General features: G+C 36.9%; 10 protein-coding genes across 10 annotated transcripts; 6 read left to right on the top strand and 4 right to left on the bottom strand.

The window, feature by feature from the left end:
* Nucleotides 1–58: 58 nt before the first annotated feature.
* Nucleotides 59–706, top strand: C9374_008972 (uncharacterized protein; the record flags this gene model as incomplete). The annotated part of the gene is made up of 1 exon (XM_044699107.1): nt 59–706. One exon carries the CDS (start codon nt 59–61, stop codon nt 704–706), a length of 648 nt encoding a protein of 215 aa, XP_044545149.1.
* Nucleotides 707–776: 70 nt separating this feature from the next.
* On the top strand, nt 777–2,804 carry C9374_008973 (uncharacterized protein; the record flags this gene model as incomplete). The annotated part of the gene is made up of 7 exons (XM_044699108.1): nt 777–888; nt 1,013–1,019; nt 1,119–1,296; nt 1,375–1,999; nt 2,046–2,208; nt 2,263–2,389; nt 2,454–2,804. The coding sequence occupies 7 exons, from the start codon at nt 777–779 to the stop codon at nt 2,802–2,804; spliced, it is 1,563 nt and encodes a 520-aa protein (XP_044545150.1).
* Nucleotides 2,805–3,415: 611 nt separating this feature from the next.
* C9374_008974 (uncharacterized protein) lies at nt 3,416–6,395 on the bottom strand (the record flags this gene model as incomplete). Its single annotated transcript, XM_044699109.1, has 3 exons — nt 3,416–5,017; nt 5,213–5,494; nt 5,577–6,395. The coding sequence occupies 3 exons, from the start codon at nt 6,393–6,395 to the stop codon at nt 3,416–3,418; spliced, it is 2,703 nt and encodes a 900-aa protein (XP_044545151.1).
* Nucleotides 6,396–6,839: 444 nt separating this feature from the next.
* On the top strand, nt 6,840–7,217 carry C9374_008975 (uncharacterized protein; the record flags this gene model as incomplete). The annotated part of the gene is made up of 1 exon (XM_044699110.1): nt 6,840–7,217. One exon carries the CDS (start codon nt 6,840–6,842, stop codon nt 7,215–7,217), a length of 378 nt encoding a protein of 125 aa, XP_044545152.1.
* A 208-nt stretch (nt 7,218–7,425) lies between these two features.
* C9374_008976 (uncharacterized protein) lies at nt 7,426–10,485 on the bottom strand (the record flags this gene model as incomplete). The annotated part of the gene is made up of 6 exons (XM_044699111.1): nt 7,426–8,624; nt 8,694–9,015; nt 9,084–9,286; nt 9,370–9,625; nt 9,695–10,008; nt 10,260–10,485. 6 exons carry the CDS (start codon nt 10,483–10,485, stop codon nt 7,426–7,428), a joined length of 2,520 nt encoding a protein of 839 aa, XP_044545153.1.
* Nucleotides 10,486–11,154: 669 nt separating this feature from the next.
* C9374_008977 (uncharacterized protein) lies at nt 11,155–12,897 on the top strand (the record flags this gene model as incomplete). The annotated part of the gene is made up of 2 exons (XM_044699112.1): nt 11,155–11,356; nt 11,525–12,897. 2 exons carry the CDS (start codon nt 11,155–11,157, stop codon nt 12,895–12,897), a joined length of 1,575 nt encoding a protein of 524 aa, XP_044545154.1.
* Nucleotides 12,898–13,488: 591 nt separating this feature from the next.
* Nucleotides 13,489–15,919, top strand: C9374_008978 (uncharacterized protein; the record flags this gene model as incomplete). The annotated part of the gene is made up of 5 exons (XM_044699113.1): nt 13,489–13,924; nt 14,016–14,323; nt 14,395–14,525; nt 14,589–14,764; nt 14,838–15,919. 5 exons carry the CDS (start codon nt 13,489–13,491, stop codon nt 15,917–15,919), a joined length of 2,133 nt encoding a protein of 710 aa, XP_044545155.1.
* A 597-nt stretch (nt 15,920–16,516) lies between these two features.
* Nucleotides 16,517–17,652, bottom strand: C9374_008979 (uncharacterized protein; the record flags this gene model as incomplete). Its single annotated transcript, XM_044699114.1, has 2 exons — nt 16,517–17,228; nt 17,270–17,652. 2 exons carry the CDS (start codon nt 17,650–17,652, stop codon nt 16,517–16,519), a joined length of 1,095 nt encoding a protein of 364 aa, XP_044545156.1.
* Nucleotides 17,653–17,733: 81 nt separating this feature from the next.
* C9374_008980 (uncharacterized protein) lies at nt 17,734–19,086 on the bottom strand (the record flags this gene model as incomplete). Its single annotated transcript, XM_044699116.1, has 1 exon — nt 17,734–19,086. One exon carries the CDS (start codon nt 19,084–19,086, stop codon nt 17,734–17,736), a length of 1,353 nt encoding a protein of 450 aa, XP_044545157.1.
* A 420-nt stretch (nt 19,087–19,506) lies between these two features.
* Nucleotides 19,507–19,740, top strand: C9374_008981 (uncharacterized protein; the record flags this gene model as incomplete). The annotated part of the gene is made up of 1 exon (XM_044699117.1): nt 19,507–19,740. One exon carries the CDS (start codon nt 19,507–19,509, stop codon nt 19,738–19,740), a length of 234 nt encoding a protein of 77 aa, XP_044545158.1.
* Nucleotides 19,741–21,710: the final 1,970 nt, after the last annotated feature.

The raw sequence follows: 21,710 nt of genomic DNA on the forward strand, positions 1-21,710 counted from the left end.
GTTCGTTTTTGGTTTTGAACTTTAAATATGTGCCGCTACGAAAGCAAAAAAAAAAGCCATGTCAATTTCAGAACACATCAACTCGGCCTTCTTTCAGCAAGACGACAACATTCAAAAAGCTATGATCAAAACTGATTTGTACCGTGAATCAACGGTGACTTGCTACACACTAGAAAATTGTCTCACTCCCACTGAATGTCAAGAAATTATTCGTGTCATGAACGTCATGGGCTTTGACATTAAATTTTCGGGCAATAGATTGTGTTGTAGAAATGTGTTTAATGATGAAACGTTTGCCAATTTATTATTTGAACGAGTTAAAACTTTTTTGCCACAAACACACAAATACATGGGAATTGATCGTCATCTCTATGGATTAAATCCTCAATTCCGTGCCATTAAATACAAGGAAATGAAATCTGGACATAAATTTGGTCGTCACATTGATTTTTCCAATAGCGATGGATTTGGACGAAAGAGTTTTTATACATTCATGATATACTTGAACGATGATTTTGAGGGAGGTGAAACTTTATTCACAAAGAAAGGATTTGAGCTCACGTTAAAACCCAAAACAGGAATGGCCATCATCTTTGAGCAAGACATTAAGGAACTTGAGCATGAAGGTTTACCAGTGACAGGACCTTTGGAAACCTCTGAAAAGTATATCCTTCGTTCGGATGTATTTTACTCTCCAATGAACTAAAGGGTTGATTTTTGTTTAGCCCGGAGCCGTCGGGGCATCGCTGCCTCCGATGGTGTTTGTTTCAAAAAAAATGTTTAAACTCCTCATCGCTACCTTCCTTGTGTTGGGTGTTTTGATATGCACCACAACCGATATGGTTCTGTCAGACATTCCAGTTCATTGTCTCTACGAAAATGTTTACGGTATGTAAATACATTCATTTGGCGACGATGGAGCTAACGGATGTTCTCTCTCCGTAATAATTTTTTATTAACAACAAATAATATTGTACAACACAATTTATTCAAATTATTTAATATATTACAGGTGATTGGTAAGTCTTTCATGACGTACATTTCTCTTCTCACCGTGATGATGAAAAATTTTGATTGAATTTCTTGAATGCATTTCTGTTTTACCTGATCTATTACAGGACATTCTACAAGACTCCTCTCAACTATGATAACTCTGTCATTTACAACCAATGCTCGATTGACCAAAAGCAATTACCAACTACTCAACTCAGTATTATGAACGTTAGACTTGTTGAACCAAATATTGCTGTTTTGTTGGGTAAACCAACCATCAGAGGTCATTTCACCATGATTTATGTGAGTATTATTCAGTTCTTTCAATTCTGTAATGACTGTTATCATCACTGCAACTATGTGGTATTACCAATCGTGTAGGATCAAGGAATGGAAATTAGACTTGACAATATGAGATACTTTGCCTTCTTCAACTACACACAAGCCATTGTGAACAACCAAACTGTTGTGACCTCACACTGCGACCAAACCTTCGTTGGTACTTATCACGATAAGACCATTGCTGCCAAACAATGGGGTTGTTTTAAAGGATTCAAAACAGCAACTGAAAAGACCAAGACTGTTCAAGTATTCAACCATGCTGAGGAAAAGATTAAGAGAATTTATGAAGAGAACACTGTTTTTAGAAATAATGACAAGTACATTGCTGCTTTGAACAAGGCTCAAAACTTGTGGAAGGCTGCTCCTCAACCAAAGTTTGAAGGAATGACTTTTGCTGAGTTGAAGAGACTTTCTGGCGGTAGAAGAAGTACTCACAGACGAAATGCTTTGAAGATGCAAGCCAAGATGTTGCGAGCTCAAAAGGAAACAGGTATTGTTCACCTCTACAATCCAAGAACTGACTCCTATGAGGCAGTTGATGCTAAGAAGTTGAGAGCTTCACTTCCAGCTGAATTTGATTGGACCAATGTTAAGGGTCGCGATTATGTCGTTCCTGTCAGAAACCAAGAAAAATGTGGTTCCTGTTATGCCTTCTCTACATCAGGTAGGTTGAATTGTGGTTGACTTTTTTGCTGACGCATTCTACATAGACATGTTCGGTTCTCGTGTTAGAATTTTGACCAATCTTACTCAAACCCCATTCTACAGTCCTCAAGATATTGTGGATTGCAGCGCTTATTCTCAAGGATGTGATGGTGGTTTCCCATTCTTGGTTGGCAAGTACGCACAAGATTATGGTCTCACTTTGGAACAGTAAGTTTTGTGAATTTTTCAAATGGATGATTCTATCAATTCTCACTCTTTTAGATGTGATCCATACCAAGGACAAAATACTGGCAAGTGCAACAACAAACAATGCCCATCCTTCATGCAAAAGCGTCTCCATGCCACTAACTATTACTTTGTTGGTGGTTACTATGGTGCTCCAGATATGGTAAGTCTAAACTATGATTTCCATTAATTTATTGTTAAATAATTGTCATATTTTGATTTATTAGGAATTGCACATGATGCATGAGGTCTACACTAATGGACCTTTGGCAATTGGTTTTGAGGTGTATCCAGACTTGAGAAATTACAAGCATGGTGTCTATCGTCATGTCACATCAGAAGAATTGAAGGCAGCTGGTTTGAACGATGCTGAAATGCCACACTTTGAGGAAGTCAATCATGCAGTTTTGCTTGTTGGATGGGGTACTGAAAACGGTACACCATATTGGAGAATCAAGAATTCTTGGTCCACTGCTTGGGGTGACAATGGTTATTTCAAGATCCTCAGAGGTAGTGATGAATGCGGAGTGGAATCTGACGCTGAAGCGGGAGTGACCAATATTCACTATATTCCTTAAATAAAACAATAATACTACGATATCGAAATCTCTGATCATATTCAAATTCTCATTCATTCCAGTTCCCTGTCTTTTTATGATAGATCCTCAAAACACTCATCACAGATCGCACAACGATACATTTTGAAAATCTTGGAGACCATGGCATGCTTGAACCATCTCACCCATGTCGTCTCTTGCATCAGGTCCACAAGTTTGTGAAGGGGAAGAGGTTTCTTGGATTTCTTGAGTTACCATATTTGTGTTCATACTCTTGGTCACTCTAACTTTCATTACCTTAATAGATTCAATATTTCCCAAAAACGAGAACACACGTTTTGGAAGTTTGACAATGCAGGTGTGATTTTCCTTCACTGCATTTTCAACCAACGCTTGGTACACACGCCATCTTCCTCGAATGACATGTCTATTCCTCTCAGGGTTGATTGATACAAAACCGTTTCAAAAATATTGATTTATTGGCAATCCAGAGAGATCCGACTTGGCAATAGTCACTATATTCCTTAAATAAAACTAAACCAGATGTTTTCTTTGTGATGGAAGCAATCGTCTTGTGGTGTTTTGAATCTATTGGAATTTCAAAGTTCTGTTTTAAGAACACATGAGTAGTACTATTTACTTCTTGGAAATAGTGAATCAACACTTCCAAACAACTTTTCGTCCAAAAAGCGGATAAGGAAATAGATGATGCCAACTTGAACAACAAAACGCAGAAATCTTCCAACTCTAATGGCCATCTTTCCACGTTTGTAAAATTGTATAACCGTTGACACTTCCTTGTCATAGATATCGATAAATTTGAAAGATTTGCCATTCAGCATCTCTCTAATGTGAGTAATGGTGTCCTTAGCTTGAGTAGCAAATTGAAGTGCAAGCCCTCGCAGCAACGGAATGAACTCAGCCAGTGGAAGATGAGCGTCAAGTTTAAGATTTTGAGTATTGCTTAATACTACTTGGTCTGACACAATTTTAAAGTTTTGCACCACAAAATGGTGTACATCCGTTGGGTCTTCACATGTGAAATCATAATTTACCCCCAAATTAACTAAAAGGATATACTCTTTCAAAAATAGATACATGTACATGAGTGTTTGTAAAGAAATTACGTGTCTCGAAAGTATTTGGTTCTTTTCATAATTTGGATCGTTAGCGATCAATAGCTTGCATAAATGAGTTCCCAATGTTATATCTACATAAGCTCCAGATACTTGAAGAGTGGACATTTGCAACAGAGATCGTTTTTGAATCATGTCAGTAACAATAGTTAATTCTTCTTTGCTCATTTCTGACATGTTCGTCAGATTAATATTTTTCAGCTTTTCATCATGCTTCTTAAGATCTTTTGTCGTTTCAAGTAATCTGGCCTTATTTCTTAAAAACAAAAAAAGAGGATGATTTTTTTCTGTGTTAAGAATGCCATCATCCAGTGGATCGACGCCAGCCATTTCGTAAAATTTCGAAAGAATCGTGTTGATATTGGATGCATCCTGAAAAGATTCGTTGATGATATCATTGAACTGTTCATCCGTAAGGGCTGACGTTTCATCTGAATTGTCAGATCGTAAAAATTCATTGCAGCGATTTAATTGCTTGTTGATGTAGTAGCAGTATTGGTTGACCATTTCAATAACAGTATCGTGGTTAAACTTATCAGATACCATGCTCATTATTGTTTTAAATGAGGGTTTTTGTAGAGGAGGGTGAGTATTAAAGTCGCTCGCTAATTTCAGTATCGATATTAATTTGTCTCTACCAAATTTAAACTTGAAATGTTGATATTCTTTAAGCCTATCCGTTGATTTTTTTTCAAATCCTAAAAACAAAACATAATTGAGAACATTCTTTGTATCGTCCAATAAATCAATTAATTCTTGCTTGTCTTTGACTGTATCAGGAAGGAGCCTGTTATAATCCATTGTTGTTGGGAGTGCATAAACTTGGTGAGAATACATGATGATGTTATTCATTTCAAACACAGTGGGCTTCTCCTCTGAATGTTGTTTCGGAACGAGGCTTCGATGAAAATTTCGTTGTTGCCCAATACCATTGAAGAAGTAGAGGGAATGACCACGATCTGTGGCTTCATTCGTAGTCGTACGCCATTTGGTTTTGCTTGTTTGTAATGATGAAGAAAACTCCAGCAAGCCAACTTTCGGATGGAACGGAAATTGATTGGACAAGAGGTTGAATCGGCTTCTCGGAAGCAACAACACCTTTCTCATTTTTTAATCAAATGATTTGTCATAAAGCAATTATCTAATAATTTGAGACCCAATCAAATATTAAACCAAACTTGATGAAATTGTGAAAATCACAACTACAATCGCAAAAATCCCAAACCACGCAACTCTTGTTCTTGAGGATGAATTGACACCTCGACTCGTCGTTGCATTCTTTGAAGCACTCACCTTTGGTATTGGCGATGGTTTTGGTTGAGGAGATGAAGACACTGGAGGAGGATTTGGAGGCACTGGAGAATTACAATTCACATTTGGTATGAACACGGGTGCATTACTTGGCTGATACGACACACCTTTACATGTCTCTGGAGTGGTTGGTGTCCATCCTCTGGTCACAGTGCTGATACGACGAACGACTTCAAAAGCAGTACTTGGCACTCGTTTCAATTGAGATAAATCATCACTGTCCCAATTGTCATTAGGTTCTCCTGATAAATACCAATTAGATCCCTGTTCATTAAATGTGATCATATGACACAAGAGGATTGAATGAATTCTTGGAACCATTCAATGATTCCTTATCGACACTTACCTGATCTGCAAAAATCATTCCATACTTTTTCAACGCTTTCAACACCACCAAAGCTTGTCCTCTATAGCTCGATAAATCAAAAGATGCCTTCAACTTTAATCGAGTTCCATAGGGCATGATGGTTAAATCCGTGTTTGTTTTTGGACCAAAATGTTTTGCAGGGGCAATGTAACCATATTGTGCGTTTTGAACAGTGAATCGAATAGCATGTGTAATGTTTCCTGCTGCAACTTCAGAATACTTGACTAGTCCAGGATAGATTGGAAGACCTGCTGCGTCTGCACTGGTGACACTGGTCAATGAAGGATGTCTAAACATGCTCGCATTTCTCTTATTTAAATCAAACATGGCATTACTGTAACAATTCCAAACATTATTTTTCACATAAGAATAATACAATTCATAAAGTTTACAATTATCAGTGTCAAGTGCCAACACATGCATGTCACCATAACCATATTTTGCGGTATCATTGGGAAACTCAATGGGTGCAGTCAATGGAATGGGAGCACTTGTAAAATCGGATTCATCCCCATACCCATCAGGATCGAACTGTATACTTGTCCAAGGAATTGAATTTCCTTTGACATGAATAAATGGAATTCCTGCTCGAACCATAATTCCATAAGTACTTTCATAATAAGCTTCACTGAAATCTGCTTTTAAATTACCACCTCCTACTTTGGAAATGTAACAATCACTCATGAAATCAACTGGATCGTTGCTAACATCTCGGTTCCATTCGTCTTCAGGTGGAAAGATGGTGCATTTTCCAACTTTTGGAGGATTACACGCATGTATGGACACTGAGAGAGTCATCAGTGTTAGGACGATGGCCAGCAACAGCGTGTACGTTATCAACACACGTTTCTCAACAACGACAGGTGGGCGGATAATTGTGCGTCGTTTTGAAACGTTCATGTTCATTGGGTGTTTCTTTTTTTTTTTGATGTTGGTGGTGGATCTCGAAAGGTGATCTGCAAAGACAACCCGATCGCGATCTGAGGATTAATTCGTAAAGTCAACTACTTGAAAAAGGAGTGCGAAAAAGGTGATTGAAAGTGGTCTGACCTTTGTTGTATCCTGTGAGAAATATGTGGTTCGGGATTGGAAGCACCTTAGTCCATGGATTTGACAGCACTATTACTGTTTTACTACAGTTACAGCACCAAGCTCGAGATTGCCCAAATTTGTCCTTTAAAGATGATTACAATTTAAAGAAAAAATATTCAAATAACTGCCGTTTCACTCGAGCTCGTCATCATGAAACAACTAATTATTGTGTCCTTGTTTTTGGTTGTCGGATTGCTCCTTTATCAATCATCATCGGAAGCAAGAGTAGTTCCTGGTGGAAAATCATTGGAGAGAAACAAGCAAACCATCAAAGCTTTGGGTGAATTCTTGAATTCAAAATTGAGTACTACAAATGATTATTCTTCATACAGTGTTGAAAAAGTGATCAAAGTGGAGAGACAGGTGGTAGCCGGAGTTAATTATTTTGTTCGTGCCAAGATTCGTGCTTCCAGATCATCTCAACACTCAAAGATAATTGAAGCAAGGATTTTCGAGCCATTGCCATACATGATCAAACAAGGAGATGAGCCATACAAGTTGGTTTCCGTTTCTGAAAGAAGACAATAATTTTGACACAGAAATGATATTCTTTTTTCGATCGAATCGATAATTAACACGTGTTAATATTGTAATTAATTGAGATTATTTGTGACAAATACAAAATGTTATTCCTTATTTCGTATTTTGGAATTGTTTTTATGATACAGCAACATTCAATATTACAAGTTTAACAATCAATGTAATCAACTCTTCAACAATTCTCAACAAACAATACTTATTGTTTTTGAGATTGTATCCATTGCATGAGTGGTAGATATTGTTCTCGCTCGAATTCCATCTTTTTGGAGATGGCCCTAAGTTGCTCTTTGAGGTCTCTTGTCTCTTCCAATCTAAGAGCTTTTTCTTGCTCAAGTTGTCGCTTGAGATCATCCAAAGAGGAGTCTGTTGTTGATGGCGACGATCCTGCCGACTTGATGGTGCTGACACTACTGCTTCCAGCAGAACCTCCAACTGTTGGTTTGTTACCAGCAAGCAATGGGTTCACTGGCTTGGCAATCTTCTTTTGCTGTTCCTCCAACTTGCTTAACAAGCCATTCTTTTCAGTTTCAAATTCCAAAGTGAGTTTTCTGGAGGTTCTCTCCAATTCTTCGCTATGATCTTTCTTGAGCTTATCAATGGCCTTCTGATGTTCATCTTTGAGACGATTAATGGTATCGAGAAGATTGTTGATTTGTTTCACTTGTTCATTATTCGATTGAGAACCTTGATATTGTTTGAGCTTTTCAGCATTTTCAGTATTCACTTTCTCAAGAGCTTGATTCTTGGTTTTGAGTGTTGCAATTTCTTCTCTCAATTTTCCTAATTGATTTGTTAAATAGTCTGAGTTTTCCTTTTCAGTTTCAATTTGTTTCTTAAGAGCTTCATTTTCCTTTGTCAATTTTCCAAAATTATCAATACTCTTATCTTCATGCTTATCAGATGGTGTAGAACTAGAGTCTTTGGATTCGCCAGGAGTCACCGGTGTCGCCTTATCCTGAGGTGTAACAGGCGTTGTCTTGATGGGAAGACCTATTCCTCCCACTGGAATTCTTCCAGAAAGTGGATTGACAGCACCAACTGGAAGTTTTGGAGGAGTCGAAGGTATTGCTGTGGAATTTTGTGAAGAATTGTCGATTGATGCTGTGTGAATAAATGTTTTTCTAGGTTTTGAATCTGGTAGTTGAGGAGGTGGTTTGTTATCTGTTGCAGCACTACCTGTAGTAGTTGTTGTTGATGGTTCTTGAGTGGTTGTTGAAGTAGAGGTGGAAGACACAGTAGTACTAGTAGTACCTGCAATCTCTGAAACTTTCTTAAATGCAACTTCAACTTCAGGTGTGAAGCGACGAGGAGGTGGAGGAGGAAAGCTTGCAGCTTGAGATTGCTCTTCTTTACTGAGCTCATATGGAGGCATTTCAGGTGGCTTGGCTTTCGGGTCTATCATCATTGAAGATGTAAAAGTATAAAATTATACATTGATATTTTGATTACAAAAAAATTACTTACTCTTTCTATCAATTGCATTTTCAAACATTTCATGTTGCATTTCCGTAAGAGCCAAACTTTCTCTAATATTCTTTGCATTTCGATCTGGCAATCTTCTTGGAGCTGCAGCCTTCTTTTTCACGGTTTGATCTAAATCTTTTGGAATTTCTTTTTTTCGGAGCTCTTGAACAATGTGAGCAGGAACGAGACCTTGTTCATTCGAAGAATCTGTTTTTCTGATCAATGTAATACCTTGATTCTTGTAGGTTTCTAGAATTTCAACAATTTCATCCGTTTCTACTGTGGCTTCGAATTTGTTTTGAGAAACAAAAGGTTCCAAAATCTTGAAGAGTTTTCATTGCAATATTAGCCATTACATAATTTAACATGTGAAATGCTGATGTTACATACCTTTCCTTTAGCGAGAGCAATCTTGCAAGAATCTTTAACAGCACTAAGAATGTAGCTGTCACGAATAATGTCTCCATTGTCATCAATTTCTTCATTGATGTGTTTGACCTTAATGGTGAGCTTTGAACCAGCTTTTTGAGCTGCTCCAATAAATTCCAAAATTTCTGCCTTTTCTTTTGCTACCAACATGACGACGTCACCATCTAATTATTGTTCATCATTTTAAAAATTTTAATTCATTCATTACATAATTAGAACAACTCTGAGTGCCACTGTGTCAACTTACAATTTGTGAGAATATTAATTCTGTATCGACAAATAGCGTCCATGGCTTTTTCAGAATAAGCAGTTGGAATGAGCCACTTTTCATTTGTTTTTACAGAAATAATGGATGTAATTGGTGTCAAGAGTGCAGTATCTAATTGTTCCTCAGGAGAAACATTAGCTTTCTGTTTTATGGAGACTGGATCATAAAATACAGCTTCGGATTGTGAATAAATGGTAATGTCAGCATCATTGGTTGTGAATTTAGATACTTCTTTCTGTAGTTTGTACATACGTTTGTATGACATGATTGGCATTCAAATGTAAAATATTGAAAAGCTACTTACAGCATTTTCCTTACTGTAACATGTAACAATTCCAGTTTCATGTAACAGAACCATTCTAGGAATAAAAATCTTCTCCTTCTTGTCGTAAACAAATAAGAACCAGTTTCCAATGACAGGTGGATAGGATTTTGAAACAGAATTTTTAACATCTTTCAACCATTCATCAAATCCAAAAAGATCATTGAGATCAGTGCTAAATAAATGTTCTCTTGATTGATAGGGAGGTTGAATAGGATTTGCGCCATGAATAGCAAGCATATTCATCCAAGCTTTGTAATCGGAAGGTGATGCACAATTGAAATAATGGACCTTTTCTATTGTGTGTGCGTGTGTGCAAAAAGAGTGTAGGAGAGAAAATGTAAAAGTTCATGCAATGATTTGAAAAAAGTGACAACCATAAAATATCATTCATCATACACACAAAACGATTCCGATCCATCAAATTATTTCAAAATATAATTGTTTCATCATAGGATGATAGAGGATCAAAAAGTAATCGTCATCATCATCATCATCACGTATTTTGAAATAATTATCATATTTTCGTCAATTCTGCGATACTTACTCGATGATTCTTCAATCTTGAATGTGTCAACCTTTCTCGAAAAGTTATCACATCCTTCTGCCACGTATTTATCTTTAATTTTAATACTCATTTTCACATTCTTTTGACCCTCTTTTTCATACATATCTAAACGATCAGCTGTCAAAATACAGTAGTACTTTTGCCAGTACTGGTTTTTACGGAGAGAGGACTTCTCTTGTTTAAACAAGTATCCTTCCTTGACCATTTGTTAAATGCTGTGATGTCGTCGTTTGTTGTGAGAGTGATGGATACAAGGATCAATGATGATCAATTTTTCTGAAAAACAACAACAAGTGTGATGAACCAGTGAGTGCAGGATAATTGCAAAGTACAGAAATGGATTGTTTTTTTTTCGGTTGCATCGCTTATGTCAGCAGTCGTCTTCCAGTATGTTCTCTGCTAATGACGACTTGATTTTCACTTTGAGTCTTGTAAACTTTTTACCCGATCTGTAAAAACGATACCTTTCGCAATGACATGTGGTTATGGCTGAGAGCGTTGGGAAGGAATGATTTCTAATGCGTTATGGACAAGGTGCTGTGGATCAATTAGAAACAGAACTGGCATGTGCATGAACAACTGAGCTCAACACTTTCACCTGATCTTGGTGATTGGTGATCCTGAATCTTTTGAATTATTGTGAGCTTTCTCCAGTTTGTCTTGAAATTCAGTTGACTTCAGAACTGAAGACAAACACTGAAGCAGTCACTCATTGAACACCAAGCTGGTATCAAAAAAGCTAACAAACAACACAGAACGTATCATCTCTTATAAGAATGTTTGCGAGAGAGTGCAATAAAAGCAGTTTGATGACTGATTACAAACAACCCGAAAGACACCTCACCACTGAGTCACGATAAAAATCAACAAAAAAATGAGTCAAGGACCTTCCGCTTATTATATCCTCGATCTGAAGGGAAAGAATATTATTCATCGCGATTTTAGAGGAAACCTTCCACGGAACATAATCGATAAATTTGTGAGAAGAGTGATCAAGGAAGAGGATGAGAATATTCAGCCAGTGTTTGAAGAAGATGGATATTCATTTTGCTTTATTCAAAAGAAGGACTTGTATTGTAAGTGTACAAGAAGTGTTGGCATATTGTTGATTGATGAAAAACATGTGATTATTATTTTCGGATATTCATTTTCGATTGGAATACCATTAAACGATCATACTCAATGCTGGGACGTTTTCCGATTCTTTTACCATCATCACTTGATCTGAACACATAACGAAACAGTTGTCATGGTTGCAAATTGTAATTGCAATGCCATGGAAATGGTTTGTTTCCTCTATGAATCATACAAAGTATTTGAGGACTACTTTAAGGAAGTAGAAGAGGAGAGCATCAAGGACAATTTTGTTGTTGTTTACGAACTACTTGACGAGATGATGGACTTTGGATATCCACAATCAACAGAGCCAAAGATTTTGCAAGAATTTATCAAAAACGAATCTCACAAGCTACAACAAATGGATACATTCAAATTTTGGACCGAGTTGATGGGATTGGCAGTAGACAATGGAAACGGAGGACAAGCAATCAATCTTCAGCAATTAACAGCTGGCTTACAAACTGGTCTGTCTATGTTAACCAAACAATTACAAAACAACTTGGAGAGTATTACAAAAGGAAGTCATGATGTTGAAGAAAATACCTCCAAAATTACAATCCCAAGAAATTTCACACAAGCTATTTCTTGGCGTAAGGAAGGAATTCTCTACAAAAAAAACGAATGCTTTTTGGATGTGATTGAAAGCGTGAATATTTTAGTTTCCAACTCTGGTACTACGCTTCGTTCACAAATTGAAGGTCGGTTGAACATGAGAGTATTCTTGAGCGGAATGCCTGATTTGAAGCTCGGTCTAAATGATAAGGTTCTGTTCGAGAATTTAGGAAAAGCTTCAAAGCGATCGGTGGATTTGGAAGATGTAAAATTCCATCAATGCGTGCGATTGAACAAGTTCGAGACTGACAGAATCATTTCTTTTGTTCCTCCAGATGGTGAATTTGATTTGATGACCTATAGATTATCAACAAGAATCAAACCACTTATTTTGGTAGAGTGTCATGCGACCATGCACGGCTCTACACGTGTAGAATATAGCATTAAGGCGAAGGCTCAGTTTAAAAACAAGTCAACGGCCAACAATGTGAAAATATTTATACCTGTCCCTAAGGATGCTGACTCCCCCATTTTCAACAGTATGGTTGGCCATGGCGATTATGTACCAGAAGAGGATTGTATTTGCTGGACGATCAAACAATTTCCTGGTGGCAAAGAATTTACATGTCATGCCGAGGTTGGATTGCCAACAATGTCATCGGAAGAATCGCAAGCAGAATTGTCAGCATTGGCAAATACTTCTACTCGTTTTGCTGAGGCTCTTCACTTGGATAAGCAGTCTGAAGAGAGTGAATCTACTCCAAAGCTAAGAAGAAGCTTTGTAGAATCACGTAAACGTCCAATTCGTGTTGCATTTGAAATACCATATTTCACTGTCTCAGGTCTCCAAGTTCGATACTTGAAGATTATGGACAAGACTGGTTATTCTGCTCTTCCTTGGGTTAGGTATATCACCACAAGTGGAACCTATGAAATTAGACAATAATTTTGTATTACTCTAATTAATTTATTAAACGTTGAACTCAACACAACGAATCAGCTTTATTTCGCATCAGGATTGACATTGTACAATGTAAGGAGAACCATACAAGGGGAATATTCGATGCCTAGGAGAACACTTAAACATGTGACTGCAAGCTGCCAATTCACGGAACACGTTTTTGAGGTGTTAGGAGACACAACGATTCCTCGCGAAAAATAAACAAAAGGTTACAGCGAACGGGAATCGAACCCATGACCTTAAGCGTGTTAGGCTTACGATCTAACCAACTGATCTACCGCTGCTTACAATAACTAATAATCAACTCTATTTAACTACATATTGAAGCTTCATAGCTACAAATCCTATTGCCCTTCAAGATTTGAAGGAACAACCTTCGCAAATTCGAAAAGTGATTTTGAAATATTAGGTGATGACTGTGCTTATTTTTTTTAAAAAAGGCATCGATCAAAAAAAATATTTGCACTCCGACACATCATCATCGTTGAATGAATATTTAATTTTTTTCAACAACAACACTCATTAGATTTCAATCGGAGAGTTTTGACAATGAAAAATAATCATCCTCTCTCGTCTATGCCACATGGAGGAAGTGGAAATATAATGTCATCGTCGTTGCCTTCAAGTTCATTTATGAAAATGGCAGCATCCAATAGTGCCAGCAACAACAAAACAAATTCATCCTCCTCTTCTGATTTGACATTTGAAAGAAAAGAAATTAAATCCAATAGAGCAAGTATCATCAACAATACCAATAATGGAGATATGTTAATCACTCCAATCGCGTCATCATCGTCACAATCTCAAAATAGCTCTCCTAGTTCTATGACTCGAAAGAAAAGAGTTTTCACCATTGAAGGCGCGACATTTTGGAAAATCTTACTTGCAAACAAACAATATTTACATTCATGTATGGAGGCACAAAAAACTATTTGCATTCCTCCCGATGAAGAAGTGGAATATGTCTTTCATCATTTGAAATATCCTGCTTCAAAACTTCAAGCTTTTATTAGTAAGTAACACCGAATGGATTCTTTGAATGGTTTTGACACAACATTAATGATAAAACTCATAAATGATCGTGCTGCACGAATACTCTATAGAGGATCATATACTTTCAAATTCTCCATTATTTGTTGGAGAATTCATTACAGATCGAGGAAATCATCTCAGTGAAAATAAGGAAAAGTTTGAAATTTTAGAAAAAGAAAAACGAAAAACTTTAAATCTGTCTTCTCTCAGTCTCTCTAGTATTATGGAAGAAGCAGAAAAAGTTCAACCTGTAAATATATTACAAAGTGGAAAAGGATTTTCTAAACATTTTACTGTACAAGTATTGAAAGAAGAAACGTGTTACAATGATAATTTTAAACCCTACAAAGTTTTATTTATTGATAAATGTTTAAGTGATGTAGGTTGAAACATTTGTGTGAAATTCATATTTGTGAACTTGTTGTGAACGATTGTAATTCATATCATTAGGAATATCAACAAATCACCGTTGGAGCTTCGTTACAAGATCATCACTCTACCAAAGATTCATCAAAGAAGGATGACCGATCCATAGGAGGAAGCAAACAATGGTCTTCTACATCTCCCTCCAATATGGAAGAGTAAGTGCTCAAAAAAAGATTTTTCACACCACGTGATCACGAACTTGTATGCATTGGTATTAGCTATCACTTATTTTTACAAGATTGGAATTTTAAAGCATATAATGACAAACTCAAAAGATCGATTCAACATTTTAACTTTAATTATTTACTATTGAAAGGTTTTCATTCTGCTATTCCTGACAAAATTAGGGAATACTTTGATGTGATTTATGGTGAATTTGTTTCATCACAACAACGTATGTTACATTTACAATTTCTTACCAATCATTTTATCATTTCTGAAATTTCTAAAATAATTTATTAAAATAGCAACACCTGAGGAAGAGAAGGACTTGAAAAATTCAATTCATTGTGTCTTGATGGAGGGTATTTATGACAAATTATTTCCGTTTCTTGAAAAGTATGCGTTCAATGAAGAGGACAAGAACTTTTTGACCATGTGTGAAGTCATCGATGCAGCATGTTCCAAATCAGAAAATAATGAACCAGCAGAATTTGATCTCTATGAAATTTTAAACATCAGCAAAAGTTTTCAGTGTAACCAAACAGATTCCATTACCTATTTTTCAAAACATTTAAATTGTGCAAGAAATCCATTTGACAAGATGAAATGTCTCAAGCAAACGACAGATAAAATTGTTGCTTGTATCAATAGACAGCAATCAAATATGAAAACAGAATTTGTGACCACGGATGACATGATTCCACTCCTTGCCTATGTGGTAGTGAAATGTAAAATTCCAAATCTCATCACCAACTTTAATTTTATGCAAGATTATCAATTAGAAGAAGAACATGGATTATCAGAATACGGGTTTAGTGTCACAACCCTGAATGCTACCATCATGTTTTTGAAAACTGAAATTTATGCGAACAATGAGCACAAGTGGAAAAAGTACAAGAAAAAGGTCACAAACACAGATAGTAAGGTCGTGACACCCACAAAATCACAGAAACCCTTCAAATTAGATGTGGAACCTTACTTGTCACCAATTTCTCCGGTGAGTGGAACTACCTCTCCAAGTTTGGAACAAGTAGATCGCTCTCCATCCACAACATTACAAACTGTCAACAAATCCACCACGCTAGAGGAAGTAACAAAAACTCCCAGTACTCCTCAAGATGACCAACCACCACTTGTTGAATCTCACAATAATCTCTCTGGCTTGTTAAGCCCAAGAGACTCTCGTAGTTTGGCTTTGAAGCAGAAAAGACAAGAGGAGCGAGAAAAGCGCATGTCACTTCGAAAACAAGAATCAATAGCAGTGATCAAAAGTTTTGAAAACAAGGTACCAGAAAAGAAATCGTCATCTTCTTCATCAAGTTCTGGAACCCTTCCCAGACAAATGTCCTTACCTCAATTTTCCAAAAACTCTTATGATAAACTTTAATTTGCACTTTGGCAAGCGTGTAGAAACGTCTTTTGTCTGGAAAAACCAACTACTGAGAGGTATGGAAAGTCACAAATGCCTTATCCATGGTTTGCAAACGATCGTAATATTGTCCCTTAGTTCCGAAAGGATGCATTTCCATATTATGAGTTTGACGATGATGTCTCTTGGAATATAAGTTCCAACCTTATTGGTTCTGTCTTGGCAGCAACCACGAGTTGTCTTATGAAATCCTCAAATGTGTATTGTGTTCTCTCCACAAAGCATGAGAATTCTTTTGTGTCCTTGTCTTTCCAAAGCCTCTACTTCTCGAATCACTTGTTCATCCTTTCCTTATTGGATCCTCTATATCCACAATACAAGCAACAACCTAAACTATTAAGAATATCTGTCTGGAATATTCAACAACGTTGCAGTATCTTCGAGTGACAATTTCACAAGTATTGGCAGTAGTATCTGTGGAAGTGCCGTTTGCTGAATTCTTTTGTTTGTTTCGGATTAGTGGAGACTTGAGAAGAGCTTGATCTCTGAGATCAACAGCTGTTGAAACTCAGTTTTGTTGAGTTAACCCTTTCATTTTCGATTCAGGACTTGTCATTATTTTACAAACACAAAATCTATTCGCTCGCTGTTCCAGTTGAAAAATTGAATATAAAATCCAAAAGTTCGCATTTCCGTCAAATAGTCTTGCAATAATTTGTGCTTTGAATAATCAATAGATAGAAATTCTGTGCTCTTGAACCAATCCAACTGTTTGTTCAACGGTAGAGACTCTGCCAAATATTTCATTGTTTCCAAATTTTCAACTTCACAAATTTCCTGAACTTGGGCTGCTTTCTTCGTCTTCTTCTCAATTGAGAAGACTTGCTTTTTCCACCAATATTGATATCCTAAATATTTAAATTTGGTAAGTATTTCTTTTGCGAAAAATCCCTCTCCTCGATTCAAGTAATACCAACTTCCAACATATTCATTAAAGCCATTATTCATAAGCGCATTTTCTTCGCTAGCCCAAAACGGATTATCATCGTTGAGAGTTGTGTGTATTAAATGCTTTAACTGATTCACAAAATTTGAGTCATCCACCTCTGTTTTTGTGGAGCTCAACTTTTTCATGAGCTTTTTTGAATGTTTGTCCACAACAATTTCGTCTTCGAGTTCAATCCACTTGTTAATAATGACCTCAGTAGCACTAGAAACAAACAATCCCAGTGGACATAACAAAATATCAAATTCTAATTTTCCGTTGCAGTTTGATAGATAACCATTATTGGACACATGATCTTGTACAACTCCTATCATGTCCTCACTGTGATGTTTTTACATATATTATTTGTCTAATACACAAACCTTGATATCAAGTTCGAAATGTTGATCGGAAGTTGTGACTTGATGTCAACTTCAATGGGATGGCAATGGAATGTATAAGGAACATCGTCATGTACCTCACATAATGTGTATTCTTTGTGTTGTGTTCCGACCTTTCGATTTGCGACTTCATCCGTTGGTAATTCCAAAAGTAGAATGTTTTCATCTTCAACTCTTTCGGAATCATCATCATTCACAACAACAACCTTTCTCTTGTGCTTCTCTCCGTTTTCCGTTTGATCGTCGTCCACAAGCATCCGTGATGATAATATTCCTCCAACTTCTCTTTGAATTTCTAAGGATTGTAAGAACAATTGTCGGAGTTGTTGGAGGGTGTCAAATTCGATACGGAAGCGTTGGGTCATTTTTTATTGAATTTCCTTTTGGTGTGGTTGTTAATAACAAATGCATTCGATGGTTATTGACAAATATGCATTGGGATGAAATTACATTTCTCTTGCTCCACTTTCCCACAACATGTTCATAATTCTCTTTGCGAGAGCCATGTCAGTATGTAAAACAGCCCTGGAAGCAATAGAAAGACAAGTCCAATTTTCACAATCTCGATCATTGAGTGGAGCGTTTGCTTTAAGCAGAATTTTCACTGCCTCCTCATGGCCATATTGTACAGCGTTCATCAATAATGTTCGATCATTGCCATCACCCTTTAAATTAAGTCCTTTCTGAATCAGATAATGCATGGTGTCTATTTTATCGTTCCACATGGCATATTCAAATGAATCCTTGTTCACAATATTGAAAGATGGATGGTTCTTGATGAGAGTCTTCAATTTCTCTAATGAGCAACCTCCAGCAGCTCGATTCAGCTCGTCCAGAGAACTGACACTGGTCTTGTTTTCAAACTCCTTTTCTGACACTTTCATTGCTAATTCGATAAAGTCTAGCATTGCACTGTTCGACGCTAGCTCAATATCAGGAATTGTACTCACTGGACCATGTTTCAAATATACCACATTGGAATCATGTTCATAGATTTGATTCATTAACGAACCACGTTCTTGCTCGATTTCAGAAAGAGATGTCAAAAATTCAGAGACCTCTTCTTGTCCCAAGTGTAATTTCAAACAAGGGAAATCAAAACTATCAGCAAAGTTGATATAAAACCATTTTGCGGTTCCTAAATGCAGCTGACGTTCTTCTGGTGTGATTTCATCAAAAACGACAGCATCATTCGAAATGAATGGCAACACATGTTTCACTTTGGTTCCAGCTTGAATGGAATTTGGAGCGCTTTTGACAACCTCAGCCAAATAATTCAAGATTTTGCCAGTGAGTGAAAAGATGACTTGTTGACTTAGCTCATTGCCAACATCCATGGACAAGAGAAATTCAGTACATTCAGGATACCAATAATGAACACCAATTGTGTAGGCACGCTGAGTGTTCACTTCTTCTTGATCCATAATCAAGTACACAGTGTGCCCACCATCATGTAAATCCTGAAGAAAATCGACACACGACTTTAAGTGTCCTTGATCAGAGTAGTATTTCAAACGTTCTTCAAAATTTTGAGAGATTAATTCAAATCTCTTTGAAAGACCAGATGAAGATGGTTGTTCTTCGGAGTTCATGTTGGCATCCTTCAAATTCATGATGAACTGATGATATAGTTTCAGATCGTGCCAAGGAACAAAAAGAGGAGGAACCGTACATCGTTGCCATTGTGGATGAGAATAATAGGAAGCAAGTTCAGCTCGATACTCATTCACCGAAGCATTTCTTTGCTGAAGTTGAAGAAATATTTGGTGTTCTTCGCGAGAAACAGGAGGTTTAGACATTTTTTCTTGTTGTCTCTGGAAAATCGATTCTCCCAAAAAATCCTGGTTGTTGTCCTTTTAATGAGTTTCAACACTTTGTTCATCCTCTTTTTATATCATTTCTAATTCGCTAAGGCACCCAGGTTAGATTGGACAAGGTTACTACGTTATTTAGAAACGGACAGGGTACCAATAATGTTGAAGTTGTCTTTGAATGTCAAAAAAATGTATTGAGGTTTATGTACACAAGGTCCTTTGTCTTCAATCTTGGCAGAATAGTAGTATTTGTGGCATCTGACAACGAAGAGGGCTAACAGTACTTGGATTTCAGGCCAATGCATTTCAATAGCTGGGACCGTATCGCATCACTGTCTGGGAAACCGGAGCGACGGAAGCAGAAAATGGGACGATGGATTAAACCACGAATTCAATGTTAAAAAAATGTCATCGTCAACGAACAACACAGCCACTCAGCAAAAGCAACAACTCTACCTTGAAATGAAACATGCTTTGGAAGATCCCTCTAGAGGATTAGATGTTCACTTACAATCCCGTATTAAATTATTCTTAAAAGAGAGAATAGAGAAGGGATCGGAAGTGCAGAAGGAGAGTGTGGTGGTAGAGTTTGCTGAAGAATTATGGAAGGAATTTTCCAAAAACCCATCTCTGTCGTAGAATGAACATGCTCGTTCAAAGCGAGGCACACATTAGAAAATTATTTTAGATTTGAATGATGATACCACAATTTCGAAATTTCCAAAAAAAGAATGGCAGCTTCAAGGGAGAGGATACGATTTTCATTCAATCATTGTCGAACCTGAACGTCATTCTAATTCATCAAAATCAAATGAATAATTATTCTAGAATAATTAATTTCATTAAAAGCTGTTAACAACAAGCCTCTCTGCAACCATGCTACTAGAAGCCTCACCATATTACAAAAAAATTACAACAACATTAGATCTTTGCCTCAATTAATAACTGAAGTAATGTCCCCAGTACTCAGACGGAGGTGCTTAACGAGACCAAAGCCCAATCATTGTACGTCTACCAATCAGCATGGAAGTGATAGCCGCATTAGCCCAGATATGTATCAAGGTGATGTATCTGATGATTATGATCAAGGCTTGCACGGTAAACCATGTCAGAAAACTATTTTGAAACAGACCGTGAAGAATCGGAAATATCTGTATGACGACAAAGTTGAGCCTAACACGCTGAATGGCTTGATGTACAGCAAAGATATGTTTTTGTGTGTTGTAGAATATCTTGATATTGCTAGCATTAGTGAATTAATGAAATCATGTTCAACCATTTACAACTGCTTGAAGCCTATTAGAGAGAAATTTCATGTTAGAGCCTTACATTACTTGATTGTCCTTAACCAAAAAAGTAAGGCCTCTTTTGACATGGAATGTTTTGAGTGGCTACTTGGAATTGCCCACAAATATTTTTCAAAAGAAAATACTATTCTTTGGCAAAGGTTTTTTACCACATCTCTCGAACGACTGAACCTAGGCCACTGGCTAACTCTAACACAATCTATCAACGCGATATCCAAGCTTCTTGATTCGTATCCTTTATCATTGCTAAACATTTTAAGAGAATGTTTGAAATTTGAACAAACACGCCTGGACGTTATTCTTAGACATCCACAAGTAGTTCCATTAATCTCGAGCTTAATTCAGTCATATTGCTTCATGGTCTCTTGTAAAACATGCTCATGCTATTTTTTCTTTCACCCAAGTCTAGATTTAAGTCAGAAAAAGGCCTACCTACACAATTATCTCAAATGGTGCTACAACGAAGATGCTGACCCGTTATTGAGAGCCGTGATTGAAGACAATACTTTTGATAAGACAGAGTTTTCCTCTGCCTTCATCACACGCTTTTTAATGCAAAAGAAATGTGGAAAGGAAGAGCCTCTCCTTACTTTGTACCTTAAACAGTTTCCAAGCCAACAAAGATTAAGTCTTATCAGCAAGACAAATATAGATTTGTTTAGGGTACTCCATACAGGCTCTGCTGAAATTTGTATTTGGTACTTCCATAGATTCTCTGAAGACTTATCCCAACCGTTCAACGAGACAATTTCAACGTTATTAATTAGAAGAGATTTTCAACGTGTGCAAGCACTGTTGGAGAAGCGTGAGCAGCTTGGACTGTGTAACCATTTGGCTCTCGAGTTTACTGTACTTTTACAACTCATGAATTCTTTGTTTGATGAAGTTAGTGCTCATCCGCCCATGTACGCACATTTCAGTAATTTGATGCTGTTTATTATCAAACGGTCCAAGCATTCTTTCGACAATGATGAATTTTTGATGGACTTTGTTCACACCAAATTTAAGCCCTCCAGGTATGGTAGCTGTGAAATATTTGCTGACATTTTACGGAAGGTAATATTCGTGCTGAAATTGAGTGATGAATGTTGCCAAAAACTTGTAGAATTCATACTTGCCGATAATTCCAGACTGTTTATGTTGAACGTTGTATTGGAAGCCATTCCAACGAAAATCAATGATTGTGTTGGGTTGTATGAGTTGCTATGTTGTGCCATCTCGAGACATAAGCCAAGCATTATCCGGATACTTCTTCAGTACGAGCACAAATTACTGTCAACAGAGCAAATTTGGGGAATTATT

The sequence above is a fragment of the Naegleria lovaniensis genome, assembly GCF_003324165.1.
Source record: "Naegleria lovaniensis strain ATCC 30569 chromosome Unknown tig035, whole genome shotgun sequence".
Lineage (NCBI taxonomy): Eukaryota > Heterolobosea > Eutetramitea > Acrasida > Naegleriidae > Naegleria > Naegleria lovaniensis.